The 16,286-nt window shown below is 44.2% G+C and overlaps 1 protein-coding gene across 7 annotated transcripts in view; it reads right to left on the bottom strand.

Annotated features, from left to right (window-relative positions):
- Window positions 1-1,296: 1,296 nt before the first annotated feature.
- The window catches only part of LOC307208484 (zinc finger protein RFP-like), a 36,410-nt gene continuing 21,420 nt past the window's right edge, over window positions 1,297-16,286 (bottom strand). For 2 of the 7 annotated variants that reach the window (XM_079963100.1, XM_079963102.1), the window contains 2 exons: window positions 12,081-12,113; window positions 2,016-2,207 (listed from right to left, as the gene is read on the bottom strand). In XM_079963100.1, the coding sequence (XP_079819226.1) occupies window positions 2,156-2,207; window positions 12,081-12,113 (85 nt within the window). In that variant the 3' untranslated portion in view covers window positions 2,016-2,155. Of the gene's footprint in view, window positions 2,208-9,472; window positions 10,400-12,080; window positions 12,114-13,016; window positions 13,139-14,238; window positions 14,262-14,584; window positions 14,816-15,121; window positions 15,218-15,714; window positions 16,194-16,286 lie in introns of those variants that run through there. The other 5 variants (XM_079963099.1, XM_079963101.1, XM_079963098.1 and 2 more) reach the window with 4 other exon arrangements.

Below are 16,286 nucleotides of genomic sequence, written 5' to 3'. Positions count from 1 at the left end.
CGACTGTACTCCACTCCCAAACAGGTCTCTTTGGATATGTATATTTTGCTGAATTACCACATAAGCTTCCCTCAGTAGTCTCAAAAATGGGGCTTTGGAACTTCCATCTCCATGTCTAGTGGAGGTTTTGGGGGAGGAAAAGGGAATCTGAGAACAGGATTTATTTATTTTTTTATAAAATATTTATTAAAGATTTTAGACATTATGATCACCAAACACATATAAAACCATCACCAGAATACAGTAAAGAAAAAAAAGAAAAAAAAGAAATAGAATTAACACATTATACAAAAAGCATACCACAACAAAATCAAATAGTTAATAACCATATTTTCTTCGCTTTTTGGACTTCCTCACATCTCTCGTTCCTGCGTTCCTAATTTATAAAACTTTAAACAGCAATTTATCACCTTGTTTCAATTCTTATTTGGTAATTTTCCAATATTGTGTCCCTGACTTTAAATACTTTTATCTAGAGCTTAAATACTTAATTTAGACATAATATTTATCCAAAATTTATCTTTTTCTCGAATTTCACTTATTCTCATATTCTTTTCAACTAGCTTAGTGGTGCCATATTGTTTTCAGTCCTGCATCCTTCTTAACACTCATACAATTTACAATATTTTTGTAAATAGTCCTTAAATTTCTTCCAATCCTTTTCCGCTGCTTCCTCTCCCAGGTCTCGGATTCTGCCAGTCATTTCTGCTAATTCCATACAGTCTATCAGTTGCATCTGCCATTCTTCCAGCGTGGGCAAATCTTGGGTTTTCCAATGTTTGGCGACAAGTATCCTTGCTGCTGTTGTTGCATACATAAAGAATGTTCGGTCCTTCTTTAACACCCTCTGGCCAACAATGCCCAGAAGGAAGGCCTCTGGTTTCTTAGGGAAGGTATACTTAAATACCTTTTTCAACTCATTATATATCATTTCCCAGAAAGCCTTAACCCTAGGGCAAGTCCACCAGAGGTGAAAGAACGTTCCTTCAGTTTCTTTACATTTCCAACATTTATTGTCAGGCAGATGATATATTTTTGCAAGCTTGACTGGGGTCATGTACCACCTATATATCATTTTCATAATATTTTCTTTCAAGGCATTACATGCCGTGAACTTCATACCGGTGGTCCATAACCTTTCCCAGTCAGCAAACATGATATTATACCCAATGTCCTGTGCCCATTTTATCATAGCTGATTTAACCGTTTCATCTTGTGTATTCCATTTTAATAGCAAGTTGTACAATCCTGAGAGCAGGATTGAGGCTGAGGAAGGTTTTAAGTGATGCCCTTGCATAATTCTGATTGTATGGTATTGTCTCTAGAAATTTTAAGTCAGAGTTGGAGGATGGAGAGAGAACGATATCGAAACAGAAATGCGGGAAGGGGGTGCTGTTGTTTCCTAAATCATTTTCTTGCTTCTTTCCCCCTTTGCACCTCCTGCACCGACAGAAGTAGCTGATTCCCAAGGGAGAGAGGCAAGTTTGGGGACTGACAGGGGACCCAATCAATCAGTGTCATTTGCCAAGCTGGCCTGAGAAGGGAGAGTTGCATCATGATTGACACAAGGGATGGCCAATCACAGTTCTGCAAATGTGATTTCTCCTTAAGTGCCTGTCAGCTCAGTCCTGAAGAGGAGACTGAATGTGTCATAATGGCCATGAATATACGCTTGTCTCTCTACATCCTCAGTCAATAGAGTATCACGTTCTCTTTCTTGCTCATGTAAAACAAGGGCTGGAGGGTCTCTCCTGAGAAGGAGGCTGCCGAGAATGAGTGGAGGAGGGTTGCTGTATCTGCATCGTAAAAGGACACCCGTCCCCCTTCACAGTTCAGGGCAACTCAGATCCGCTTGGGCTCCCCACCCAGAATTGAAACATGGGGCCCATTGCGGGTGGAGACCCTGTATTGGTCCTTCCACTTGCCTATGCCCCAGATCCCTTCCTTAGGACCAGCGATGAACTTGCCTTTCCTCTTCACAGACTCTCTGGCCACCCCCACGGCCCATTCCCCCTCGCTCCCCACAGTAACCTCCCAGAAATGTCTGCCTGCTGTGAAATCCTCACATCCCATCACATAGGGGCATGTGTCAAATCTCTCAGGGTCGTTTGGCAGGTCTTGACGCACTTTCCCCCAATTCATACTCTTCTGATCCTCAGACAGGATGAGGCGGGGATGTGCTGTGTCTGGATCCAAAGTTACATTTTCTGTGGGGGCAGAGGAGGAAAGAAGAGAAACGACATCAATGGGGAAGCTGACTCTTTTTTTAGGCCCATGACAGAAATAACATCCCCTCTGAAATGAACAGGGACTCCATGGCTCTGCATTCGAGACACGGATGTTCATCAAGTTTTTAACAATGGTTCTTGAAACATTTGCATTTCTTTCAAGAGTTCAAAGTACTTAACACACATTATCTACATAGAAGCCATGCAACAACCCTGTAAGTTAAGCCGAACTTAGTATGCCCATTTTTCAAATGGGAGGACTAAGGCTGAGAGACAGTGGCTTCTCTAAGGCCACCCCACCCCCTACAGTTCATGGCAGAAGGGAGTCCAAGCAGGGACTCTCTCATTCAAATCTTAATCTTTTACCTCACATCACATGCCAGACCACGCTTGACAGGCCAGGTAAAACTGGCAGCAGGTGCTCTCAGCCTCCTTGTAACCACCATTCAAGTTTCAGTTACAGGTAGTTTATAAAAAGCAATAAAGTGGTTAGGCTTCCCCAACCCCTGTGTGAAATGTCCTACTTGGGATTTTTGAATGCGCATCGTATAATTGTAGAGCTGGAAGGAACCCCAAGGGTCATCTAGTCCAACCCCCCCAATGCGGGGATCCCAACTAAAGTATTCATGACACGGCCCGCCCCCACCCTCTCAGACACTCAGACAGCCCCCACCTCCCTGACACTGACACAAGAACCCATTTACAGGAGCAACAAGAATGGAGGCAGGGAGAGATTTTACTTTCTTGGGCTCCATGATCACTGCAGATGGTGACAGCAGTCATAAAATTAAAAGACGCCTGCTTCTTGAGAGAAAAGCAATGAAAACCTAGACAGCATCTGTACATAACTACAGCCTAGCGTTGGTCCTCTGTGAGCTGGGACCTGGAGGCAGCTCTGACAGCATCTTAAAAAGCAGAGACATCACCTTGCCAACAAAGGTCCGTATAGTAAAAGCTATGGTTTTCTCAGTAGTGATGTATGGAAGTGAGAGCTGGACCACAAAGAAGGCTGATCGCCGAAGAATTGATGCTTTTTGAATTATGGAGGAGACTCTTGAGAATCCCATGGACTGCAAGAAGATCAAACCTCTCCATTCTTAAGGAAATCAGCCCTGAGTGCTCACTGGAAGGACAGATTCTGAAGCTGAGGCTCCAATACTTTGGCCACCTCATGAGAAGAGAAGACTCCCTGGAAAAGACCCTGATGTTGGGAAAGATGGAGGGCACAAGGAGAAGGGGACGACAGAGGACGAGATGGTTGGACAGTGTTCTTGAAGCTACCAGCATGAGTTTGACCAAACTGCGGGAGGCAGTGGAGGACAGGAGTGCCTGGCGTGCTCTGGTCCATGGGGTCACGAAGAGTCGGACACAACTAAACAACATCAAACCTAGGAATAATTCTTCAAGCTTTTTTGGAAAAGTATATTTAAACATCTTTTTTAATTCATTATAGATCAATTCCCAAAACTCTTTCATTTTATCACATGTCCACCATGTGGTAAAAATCACCATCCTTTTCTTTACATTTCCAACAGATTTGAGTACTCATCCTATACATTTTAGCTAGTTTGACAGGTGTTAGATACCAGCGATAGACCATTTTCATTACATTCTCTTTTAAAGTAGAGCATGCAGTAAATTTTAAATTCCCATTCCAAAGTTTCACCCATGCATCATATTCTACATTATGTCCAAAATCTATTGCCCATTTTATCAATTCATCTTTTGTATTCCATTCTAATAAGAAATTATACATTTTCGAGAGTAATTTGGTCCTGCTTTCTAAAATGTCAATCTGAAATTTCGATTTTTTTATCTTCAAATCCTATTTTTTTGTCATCCTTAAAACATCATTTACTTGATGGTATTGCAGCCATCCTGTCAATTTCTCCTCAATACAATTACAGGGCTTTAGTTTCCATCCTTTCTTAGATTTCATCGAAATCTCCTTATATGTAGCCCATCTCCCTTCCATATTCAAATTTTACTGTTAACATTTCGACTGGTGAGACCCATCATGGTGTTTTCCTTTCTAGCAGATTCTTATTTCTGTCCCAGACCTCATATAGGGCACTCCTTATCACATGGTTTGTAAAACCTCTGTGCACTTTCATTTTACCATACCAGAGGTAGGAGTGCCTTGACCATAAACTTTAATGTGTCTCTCTTTTCTAAGTCTCTCTGCTTAGCCTCTTCTACCTCACAGGGCTTCTCTGAGGATAAAACTGTTGATTTGTAGCAGTGTCCAAGTGCACAGCGGAATGATGAGGAATACGTGCTCATACTCTATATTGCTTTATTTACATTTCAAAGCTGGTAGATTACAGAAAAACATCTTGTCTCTGCCGGAGCAGAAAATGCATCCTCTCTCCTCTGAAGCACGGAGAGAATCACACTGTGAGAACAGTGAAAAACAGGAAACCAGTGTACGTCACATCCAGCTTCCCTTTCCCGTGGGAAAACTCCAGCAGTACCTCTGACTGGAATGTAAACATTGCCTCGTGACAAGCACTTTGCTGCACAGTGAAGAGAGCAGAAACCAACATCCTCCCCCTTTCTGTGAACATCACTGGGCAGCGTGTTCGTACAATATTAGTACAAACCCAACTTCTGCACATAGGTACAGTGTTGATCCTTTGATACAATCTTGGACAATACATCAGCAGGAATTTCATTACCTGGCATATAGGACACCGTTACGAGTCCCTCTTGAATACGTTCCCTAGCATGTTGCAACTTCAATTGCAAGTGCTTCGTGCTTTGCTTACAACCTTCAGAATTCAGCAAAGCCAAACATGCTTTGTTGTCCTGGTAAACCTGGATTGGACATTTGACAGGAATTTTCATGTCTTTGCACAATTGTAACAACCATTCACAATCTTTGAGTGAATAAGACAGTGCATTCAGTTCAGCTTCACAAGTACTTAAGCTAACTGTTGTTTGCTTCTTGCATGACCAATCAAATAGAGCCTGATTGTACATATAGCAAACTCCAGACGTGCTTTTCCTGTCTGTTGTGTCACTTCCAAAACTTGCATCTGCAAATATCTCAAGACCACCAGACTTCTGATTGTTAAATCTCAGTCTGTAATGCATAGTGCCTTTCAAATACCGCGCTATGCGTTTCAGAGCTTTCCAATCCTTAACAGTAGGATTGTTGACTTGTCTGCTTAGCAAATTACAGCTAACAGCAATGTCTGGTCTTGAACATCTGGCAATGAAGTTTAGCTTGCCTAGCACACTTCTGTACAGTGTAGTGTCAGAAAATGCTTCTTCAGTGTCATCTACCTGATAACCTGTTGTCATCGGTGTGTCTACAGGGTTAGCATCCATCAGGTTTAGTTTGCTTAACACATCAGCAATTTTCCGTGACTGGTGTACTAGAATGTTACCATCTTGATCTCTTTCTATTTCCAGAGATAGGTAGTTGTTTACCGCACCAAGATCTTTCATGTCAAAGTGTTCTTTCAGTTGAGCTAGGGCGTTATTGTACATTGTGACATCTTTCCAAAAGAATAAAAGATCATCAACATAAAACAAACTACAGTTTCTTTTGCCCCTCCTCTTTGACAAATACACACGGATCAGCTTTCCCTTGCTTAAAACCTAGAGAAAACAATACCTCAGTGAGTTTTGTGTGCCAACACCGTGCACTTTGTTTGAGACCATAAAGGGACCTTTTCAGAGCACAAACAAATCCCTGTTTTACCTGTACGCCATCAGGTGGAAGCATATAAAGTGATTCATCTAGCGATCCGTACAGAAAAGCTGTATTCACATCGTGGTGACTAATGTGTAAATTCTCCTCTGCAGCTAGCTTGAGCATAAGCCTAATGCTCTCATACCTCACTGTGGGTGAGTAGGTCTCGTGATAGTCTTTACCTGGTACCTGTGCAAAACCTCTGGCTACCAATCTGGCTTTGTGTCTGACTATCTTGCCATTTTGATCAGTCTTCGCTTTGAAGACCCATTTGCTTCCAAGCAGTTTCATTCCTGGAACTACTGGAACAAGTTCCCATGTTTTGTTCCTTTCCAAGGAATCAAGCTCAGCCTTCATGGCATTTAACCATGGTTCAGCTTCCTTTGAATCCAAATCCTGGATTTCTTGGAAACTTGAAGGTTCAAATACCTTCTTGGAGCTTTTAACAGCTGTTACTGCTATCTTAGCAAATTCATCAGCAAATCTCTTTGGAGGTCTTCCTTTTGTGGCTCTTTGTGACCTGCGAATTAGCCTTAAGTCTTCAACACTCTCCTCTTCCTTCTTAGGAGAAAAGTGACCTATTGTGAACAATGGTTCCTCCAATTCTTGATCAGAGCTTTCAGAGGGTCGCATAGAGGCTTTCGCACTCTTGAAATCCTCTGAATCACCTGATTCAGTTTCAGACTCAGAATCAGAACTTTCATCAGTGGGTGTGGGTTGCTGTGGCTGCTTTTGACTATCCTCAGTCTCATCACTGTCATCAGGATAACATTGGAAAATTCCCACATTCTCCCCCCACTTGGCATTGTACTCAACACTTCTTGTGAGCTTAATAGTCTTAGAGTCAGTCATCCTTATTCTGTAAGAACCTTTCTCATAACCTAGAAAGATACCATGCAAACCACGCTTGTCTAACTTGGAGTTTTGTGGTGAGTGAACCCACATGTCAGAACCAAAAATTCTCATGTGTTTGATGTATGGTTTCTTGCCAAACATCTTCTCATAGGGGGTACAACCAATCGCTGAAGATAACCTGCGATTATAACTGTAAGTGAAACATGAGAGAGCTTCGGCCCAATAACTCTCTGGAAGATTTGCATCATGTAGCAAGGTTTTTAACCCTTGAAGCAATGTCTGATTTGCTCGTTCCGCAAGTCCATTCTGCCATGGCGAACGAGGACTAGACAAATCGTGTTGAATTCCTTTCTCAGACAGAAAAGCTTCAAACTGCTGAGAAGTGAATTCCCCTCCACGATCTGTGAAAAGAATTTTTACCTTCTTACCATGCACATTTTCCAACCAAGCACAGAATTCCTTGAACCTAGGAAAAGCCTCTGATTTCTGCTTGAGATTGTACACATAAATATACCTGGAAAATGCATCAATGAGAACCATGAAGTACCTATTTCCACCCAAAGAGGGCGCTAGTGGTCCAACCAAATCAGCATGAACAATTTGGTATGGTTCTGTAGCTTGCCTACTAGACTCCTTACCTTTCGCAGCCATTTTCACCTTGTTTGCTGCGCATGCCTTGCACTTCATGTGGTACCTGCAGGGTTTAATAGTCATACCTTCAACCAAGGCAGGCATTTTAGATACTGCCTCAAAATTCAAATGACCAAATTTTCGATGAAAATCATGAATACATTCTGCATGCAAACTTTTGTTAGAACCTGCAATGCAACAAGTGTCATCCTGCACAACATACAATACATAATCATTTTTCTTTGTGATGATGCACCTTTTGTTCTTAAAGGAAACGTCAATGTTCCGCTCATTCATCTGTCCAACGCTGAGCAGATTATGTTTGGCATCTGGGACATAAAGTACATTCTGTATCGATAAGTTCAAACTGTGAAGAACAACAGTTCCGTAGCCTTTACTGGGGATTGTGTGGTCATCCGCCTGGTGAATCGCACCTTCCTGCGGTGTAAAAGACACGAACAGTCGCTTATCGTTGCACATGTGGTGCGTAGCAGCTGAATCAACAACGAAGAAAGATCTAGACGTCTTCTGGACCTCTGCAACTTTTGGAGTGAAGCGTGAGACCATTGCCTTGTGCTGTGTTGTCCTGGACACCGGACCTCTGCCTTTGCCTCGGCCTTTTCCACGCGATGAGCTTTCGCTGCGCTGCTCTGTCTTGGCCCTGGGATATTTGCATTCCCTCTTCATATGGCCTAGACGTCCACACGAGTAGCATTTCACTGCCTTCAAAGCTTTGGCGCCATCTGGTGGTTCCACTGCACTCTGGGATGACGACTGTGAAGTCTCCCCCTTTCCCATGCAGCTATCACCCTGGCAATCTGCTTCATTCTGAATCATGGCAGTATCACAGGCTACTCTGAGCTGAGCATGTGGCTGATTGGCATCAGATTCCCCACTTGCATCAGCCAGCCTTCTGCAGCTAGCCATCTTATGCAGCTTGTTAAAATAAAACATAGTAGATCCAGCTTCTGTCCTCAAGTGTGCCTCTTTCAAAGCGTGCCAAATTTCTCTGGCTGAGGTCTTATCACGCAATAGACAGAGCTCTTCTGGGGATACTATCAATGTAAGAGTTCCCCTTGCTTTGGAATCTTTAGCCTTCCATGCATCTGTAACTGGAGCTGGGGGGGTGTCTGTAATAACTTCAAAGAGACCCTCTATCCGCAGAATAGCCTCTGCATAGAGAACCCAGTCCACATAATTTTTCTTATTGAGCTTGGGAATCCCACAAGCATCCTGAAGGGCCATCATGACTCTGGCATTAGCCTTCTGCGTCATCTCTGCTGCTTTAAACAAGCTGCTTTATACAAGCTGCGTCTCTGCTGCTTCAAGCCTCATTCCAAAGGCAAGTTCAAAACAGCTTTCTCTCTGCTGCCCTAAATCATGCTGCGTCACTTCTGCAGCTGCTTCAGCCCTTTTAAAAGTTACTTTCGATTTCCCCAGCATAGCCGCTGCCTGTTCCCGGCAAACAGACATAAAAGTTCAAAGTCCAGCCATAAAGCCATTAATTAGATGCTGGCAGGCTGCCCGGAGCAGTAGCACATACCTCATCAATCATCTTGACGCGCAGATACCGTCCGATCCGTCCCTTTGCATTCCGATCCTTTTGCCGGCATCAGACGACTGCGTCTTTCTTCTGGGCCGATAACCAAAGATGTTGATTTGTAGCAGTGTCCAAGTGCACAGCGGAATGATGAGGAATACGTGCTCATACTCTATATTGCTTTATTTACATTTCAAAGCTGGTAGATTACAGAAAAACATCTTGTCTCTGCCGGAGCAGAAAATGCATCCTCTCTCCTCTGAAGCACGGAGAGAATCACACTGTGAGAACAGTGAAAAACAGGAAACCAGTGTACGTCACATCCAGCTTCCCTTTCCCGTGGGAAAACTCCAGCAGTACCTCTGACTGGAATGTAAACATTGCCTCGTGACAAGCACTTTGCTGCACAGTGAAGAGAGCAGAAACCAACAAAAACAGGATATCACCCTCCTAAAATCCCTGGAGGAAGTGTCATGGGGAATGGATATTATGCTGTTGAGTTCAAATCAATACAGGAGCAACAAGAAGTACAATCTTTAATAGAATCAAACATTTTAGCACAGGAAACATACCTCCAAATTCTTACAGGCCCGTTACACAAAAGGATAAGAAGAGGGGATCTCTAAAAATACAGGTAAGTATCTGACTCTTTGCTACAAAGCACCTTGGAGAAAATAATTGTATACATGGGAATTTAACACACAAACCCTGAAACCCTCTAGATTGTCACTGTCCTCTCCTCAAAACGTCTCACAGAGGCTCTTCACTGTCTTGGGATTTTGTTACATCGAGCCCCAAAACCTACGCGAGGGTTACATTTCTGGCGTCAGCATGCAAAGGCAATATAGTGTAAGTCAGGAACACCCCCCCAAAATGCCCCCCACTTGTCTGAAGCCAGAGATCTTGACCTTTCTCCTCTGTAGACTCTCTGTCAAGAGAGTCTCAAGTTCGCTTTCCTGCTTATATAAAAGAAGGGCTGGAGGGTCTCTCCTGAGAAGGAGGCTTCTGAGAATGAGTGGAGAAGGGCTGCTGTATCTGCATTGTAAAAGGACACCCGTCCCCCTTCACAGTTCAGGGCCACTCGGATCCTCTTGGGCTCCCCACCCAGAATCGAAACAAGACGCCCATTGTGGGTGGAGACCCTGTATTGACCATTCCATTTCCCTATGTGCCAGAACCCTTCCTTAGGAGCAGGGATGAACTCGCCTTTCCTCTTCACAGACTCTCTGGCCACCCCCACAGCCCACTGCCCCTCTCTCCCCACAGCGACCTCCCAGAAACGTCTGCCTTCCTTGAACGCCTCATGTCCCAGCACATAGTCATATGTGTCAAATCTCTCAGGGTTGTCTGGCGGGTCTTGATAGACTTCTCCCTTTCTCACTCTCTTTCGATCCTCAGACAGGAAGAGGCGTGGGTGTGCTGTGTCTGGATCCAAAGTTACGTTTTCTGTGGGGGCAGATGAGGAAACAGAAGAGAAACAACGTCAACAGGGAAGCTGACTTTTTTTTTTAAGTACATGACAGAAATGTAATTCCCTCTGAAATGAACAGGGACTCCATGGCTCTGCATTTGAGACAGGGATGTCCATCAAGTTCTTAATAAGGATTCTTGAAACATGTGCAGTTCTTTCCTTACCCCTACAGGTGATTTGTGAGTTTCCACTTGCAGTGGTGCCTCGCAAGACGAAATTAATTCGTTCCGCAAGTTTTTTCTTCTTGCAAGTTTTTCGTCTTGCGAAGCACGGTTTCCCATAGGAATGCATTGAAAATCAATCAATGTGTTCCTATGGAGACCGTCCGGGGACAGAGGGGAAGCGCCGGACCTGTAAAACCTAGGAAGTGCCATTCCCACCTGTCACCTTCAACGCAAAGACCCCATCCTGGCTCCCCAGACCTGATTGGCTATATGATTAATCTTTTTCTTCACTGTTCCTCACATTTATGGAGTGAAAGTATCATGAGAAATTAGTCATTTAATGTGTCAACATGAATAGACGTTGTAAATATTGCAGCTGTTATATAAGGGATTATGAGGATGACTGGAATGTAATTGAAATCAATAAGATTTTGGAACACTGAAATAAAGAAAATTATCAATTCTAGCACCTTAAATAAGTTATATAATTTGGTATTTGAGTGATTTACATTAGAATTGTATTATAAATTGGTATTGTTATAACGGTGCTATTATTATAATTGATTTTTTTTAAAAATTAAAAAATTGGTCATGCTGATGGACATTAGAAAGAAGATCTGCTCTGCAGTCCTCCCCCCTCCTCCTGCCACATTAAGGAAAATTTGTCAAGTGATTTCTTTTTAAAGACACACATTTTAAAGACACACATTATGCATTTTCCTCACTGCTGTTATATTTAAAATTATATTCTGGGATTCTTTTAGACAAGTAAGAGTTTCCTTTATGCTGCCATCTGCTGCACCATTTCCAGCTCTTACAATTCCCTTTTTGTGGTGTTCAGGATCAGGCCGGACTGGACTTTGTCTTCCCATTGAGCCTTTCCCCCTAGTCTGTGGTGCAATTCTGTCCTGCTCTTTTAAGTTTACTCAGGTTTCTCTAGTCCGCCATCATCTCATGTCTCCCTTTCAATACAAAAGCTGAGGGAAGACCCCCATCTTGCAGGGAAGCCGGACCCCTGGAGTTCACACTCAGGCAGCCCCCAGCTCCCTCCACTGACACCAGAACCCATTCACCCTCTAGCCCCCAAAGGTTGTTGCAGCCATTTTCTGAGCTATTTGTGTTCATGCATTTCCCACTATTACATAAAAGCGGTGGGGATTTTGTATGGCTCAAAGGGATATTTCCCCCTCATGTGCCGGGAGCCTTTGGCTTCACACCACCCTTGTGTCTTATGGAGATTGGGCACAGAAAAACCAGCCATCCTGGGCTGGGGGCTTCCTAAGAGTTTGCAGGATCAGGCCAAGAGCCCCTCTAGCCCAGCAGGCTGCTCTCACGGAACAGATGCCTCTGGGAAATAAGGCATGGATGGAAGAGCTGGTCTTTTGAGAAGCAGATCCCCTCTCTCCCGAATTTGTGCCTGGGGAAATGGAAGGGGAAACCCAGCCAGATGGTCGGGGTATATAAAATAAATTATTATTATGATTAAAAGTACCTTTTCGCAGCTGAAGTCCATATTCCACAGTGTCTGGAAGAGAAAAGGGAACAGAGATTTAGCATCACACCATCATTCAGATAACAAACATGGAAAGAACAATATGAGCTCAAGAGAGTGTAGCCAGGTATTGTGGACTACTTGGCCATGCCAGCTGGAGATTATGGGAGTTGGCAGTTAAACCTACCTGAAACTACCTGAAACCTAACTTAAAATGAAACTCTCCGTGCTGGCTGTCCCTGCAGAACCAGGGTTCAGGCCTGCCCAAATCTTGGGAGGAGGAGCAGGACCCCAGAAGATCTCCCCACCAGCAAGAAGGTCCAGACATGCCTGTTCCACAACGGGAGGCCTCAACCCCTCTGCTCCTGGCTGGTTCTGGACAACCCCCCTCCTCCCCTCCTCCTGCCCCCCTTACATCAATCTCAGGGCCAAAAGAACAGAGGAGATGCCCGAAAAGCTGTAGGTGAGGCAGCTTGGGAAATGGGTGAGATGCGTGAAAGCACCCAAAGCCTGGCTGAGAGATGTGAAGACGTCAAGTACAAATTTTTACAGACAACTCGCAACTTAAGGGAGGGTTACATTCTTGACCCCTGGATTCACCCCTGCCATCAGAGATCCCAAGACGGCCCCATGAGATCTCGCAGGAGCCTCTCAGAGCCCCGTAATCATGGTAGAGGTCTTAAAAGTGATTTGTGTGCTGGCCAGGCTCCCCCAAGATCTCACAGGAGTTTCCAGAGTCCAGTAGGAAGGGTTTACCACCCCCTCTCAATAGCATAAAAAAAATCAGTTGTGAGTCATCTACATAGGAAAGTGCGGCTTCTAGATATTGAAAGAGAATAGATAAACCTTCTATTTTCCTGGCTTGGTTAATATTCCCTATGACCTGCAGCTTGTTGTGAACACTTCTAAACAATCGTTTCAGCCCTTCTTCATTACCTCTGAATTTCTTCATGACTCCCTCCAAGAAGGGATTTATATCTCCGAAGTCCCAGATCCTCCACTTCAGGGCAGGAGGAAAAGCCACAGGAGGATCCTCTAAGTTCTTCTTCGGCTGAGACCTGGAAGGACAATAAAGTCAAGCCACCATCCTTCCAATGCAAGGAGCTTTCAGACAAGGCAGGGGTCTCATCCTGATGATAAAGGCACCATGGATATATATCCTGAAGACTTGGGAGCAGGTTTTTTCCTATGGCAAAAGGGAGCATCTAGAGAGCACCTAACAAGATGAAGGAAAACCAACACACACCTGCTTCCAAAATATACTGAAGGAAATATATGAATATAAGATTGAAGGTAAAGAAGCTGATATATGCAAATTATTTTTTTGAAGAAAAGTGAACAATACTGGGTCCTTATGCAGAGATTTTAGGACTACACCAGTTTTAGTGAAGCATAACTGAGGAAAACAAAATAGATTTCATATGTGCATTTCTTAAATATAAGGAAGTTCAGAATGCTTTAGAATGGCTTTTGCAATTAACATTATAAATGTATTTTAGCACAGTGGTAATATTTTAAAAAGGGAGACAATATTAGAAATTAAAGCAATATTCTCAAAATTCATGAGTGTCTGAAGTTGTCGGGAGGACAAGACTCTCAGAGGCTACTATTGATGATGGCTGGGTCAAAGGCAGTGGCGCCTCTGAACCACAGGAGGGGAGTGTCCTCTGGGGCTCAGATCCTGCTCACTGCGGGTTTTGCACTGGCATCTGGTTATTCACTGTGAAAACAGGATGGTGGACTAGATGGGCCACTGGCCGGATCCAGGAGAGCCCTTTCTCACCTTCTTATGTCTGAGGAAGAACCTGCAGAAGTCAGAAATACACTGAATATTTACGGGTAAGTTATAGTGAAGATATTTACAAGCCCCTTTGGGGTGTCCCCCCTTTTTTGTATCAATTGCAGAGTAAATGATTCCATCACAGAGAAGGGCCTTTAGAGATATGCAGTGGGAACGGCTTCCTGTCTGTGAGTGTAGATGGGACCAATAGCTACAAATTACCACAAAAATGAGTCCCTATTTTTGTCTGTGATTTTATGATATGGACGATTGAGTCCTAAGCTATCTCTGGAAGGAGAAACTGGAGAGTGAGTTTCTCACTTGTTAAACAGGAACTTTCCCAGCATAATAATAAAGCAGGGGTTTTCCATCACTTACCTCTGCAAGAAGCATCCAATATCCTGGAGGGAAGAAAGAAAGATGTCAGGGGAGCCATTTCTGCAGTCAGTTATAAATACTAAGCAGCTGAGTGGGAATCACAGGTTTGGAGAGCACTGCTGGTTTTTAGGCTTCTCAGAGACCTCTGGTTGGCCAATGAGAGAACATGATGCTAGAATGAAGGGGCCTGTGGTTTGATCTAGCACGGCCCCTTCTGCGACCCCAGGACTCAAGCCTTTCACCCTTCATGTACGGTTTTCTTTCCAGCAACATTTTTCTGTGACTAAAAAATACCTGTGGTTTGAAGCATCACACTCCACCCTCTCGCATCAGGATGAGGCCTCACCTGCAGGAGTTCACTCGCTGGTTCCTGAAGCTTCTCCTCCATCTCCCGGATGAGGCTGTCAAGAGAGGAGAGTTCCCTGGAGAGTCTGGCCAGCTGCTCCTCCCTTTGGGCTGCAATCTCCTTCTCCACTTCTGCCATCTGGGCCAGAATACGTTTCTCTTGTTCTTCCAGAAACTGGTGCAGTCGCTTGAACTCAGCCACCATCTTTTCCCTCTCTGCACCTGTTTGTTTCTGCAGCAAAGAGGTTGAAAGAAGAGAAGAGTGGGCCAATATCAGGCATCTAGTCTGCTGTTAAAGGATGAAGAGGCCAGTTATCTGAATTCCCTTGGAAGGCCACTTCTGACATATTCAGCAGAGAAAGAGCTTCATAAAAACTTACAACCCCACCCCCTCCTTTAAATGCTCTTTCATGCTCTGTGGGAGATCAGACCATTCAAAAATAAACCTCTTTCTGTATTCCATATTCAGTCCCCCCCTCCGGATATTGATTCTAGACTATAGTATTTTTCATCTTAAAACAGTAACAATGATGCTTACAATGAGGTCTTGGCTTTCCTTTTCTGTGTCTGCTTTAAATACTAGAATTTTCTCTCTCTCCTTCCTCACATTGTCTAGGCAGCTGCTGATCTGATCCTGAAAAGAAAACAAAATCCAAGTTAGGGAAGCTGAATCGTATGTTTGCTCCCTGCCCCACATCCCTGGGTCCTTGGCAGAGGCTCCCCTTTTCATATCAGAGGAGACAGAAATGGGGCTGCCCTATATCAGAGCTGAGAAACATGGGGGGTTGCTATTTGCCCCCCACACTGAGCACACCTCCAACATCTCCCCCCTCCTTTTTATTAAATTAATCCTAGATGTTGCAGTCTTTCCTCCTAGTGGAGTTACTGCAGCCTGCATTCAGGGGGACACTGGTGCACTTTAATCTCTCAAAAAGAAAAATAAATGTATATTGTAAAGTTTCAGAAGTTAGTTTTATCAGGCTGCGCAAGAATTCCCTTTGGGCTCCAAGTGGAGAGAATACACTACAATATTATATTATTATTACTACTACTACTACTACTACTACTACTACAAGCCCCTCTTGTCTGCAGCTCTTCCACCCCCAATAAAGACTCACTGCCTTTTCCTACCTTGTACTCCTGGGACGCCTCCTCTAGAGGAACCACCTCGTGGCTTTTGTGCTCCTTGGATCTGTCACACACCACACAGATGGGGCTTTCGTCCTCCTTGCAGAAGAGCTTCAGGGGCTCCTGGTGCTTCTCGCAGACCCTCCCCTTTCCTTCTCCCTCCTCTTTTCCCCACAGATGGCTGAATTTCTTGGCTATTTCCACAACATTTGCCAGCTGCTGGTTTCTCCTGATGCTGCCTTGCTCCACTGTTTCCCTGCAATGAGGGCAGGAAGCCTCTCCCTCGGATTTCTCCCAGCACTGGATCAGGCAGGATCGAAAGAAGTTGTGCCCGCACTCCGGGATGATCACCGGATCCCTGAAATAATCCAGGCAAATGGAGCAAGTGGCTTCCTCGCGGAGATCCCGGACGGGACCCTCAAAAGCAGCCATGGCGGAGTTACCAGGAAGAGGGAGCTGGTTTCGTTTTCTCTTTTCCGTCTGTAATGGGCGTGTTTCCTTTCCAGGAAATTCAGATTCGATTACTCAGGATCTCTGCTGCCTTGGAGTTGGGTGGATCTCCGAGCCGCTTTGAT

Source organism: Podarcis cretensis, assembly GCF_951804945.1.
Source record: "Podarcis cretensis genome assembly, chromosome: 2".
In the NCBI taxonomy this organism is placed as follows: domain Eukaryota; kingdom Metazoa; phylum Chordata; class Lepidosauria; order Squamata; family Lacertidae; genus Podarcis; species Podarcis cretensis.
Note: the sequence above shows the minus strand (reverse complement) of the source record. Positions and strands in the feature narration are given on the sequence as shown.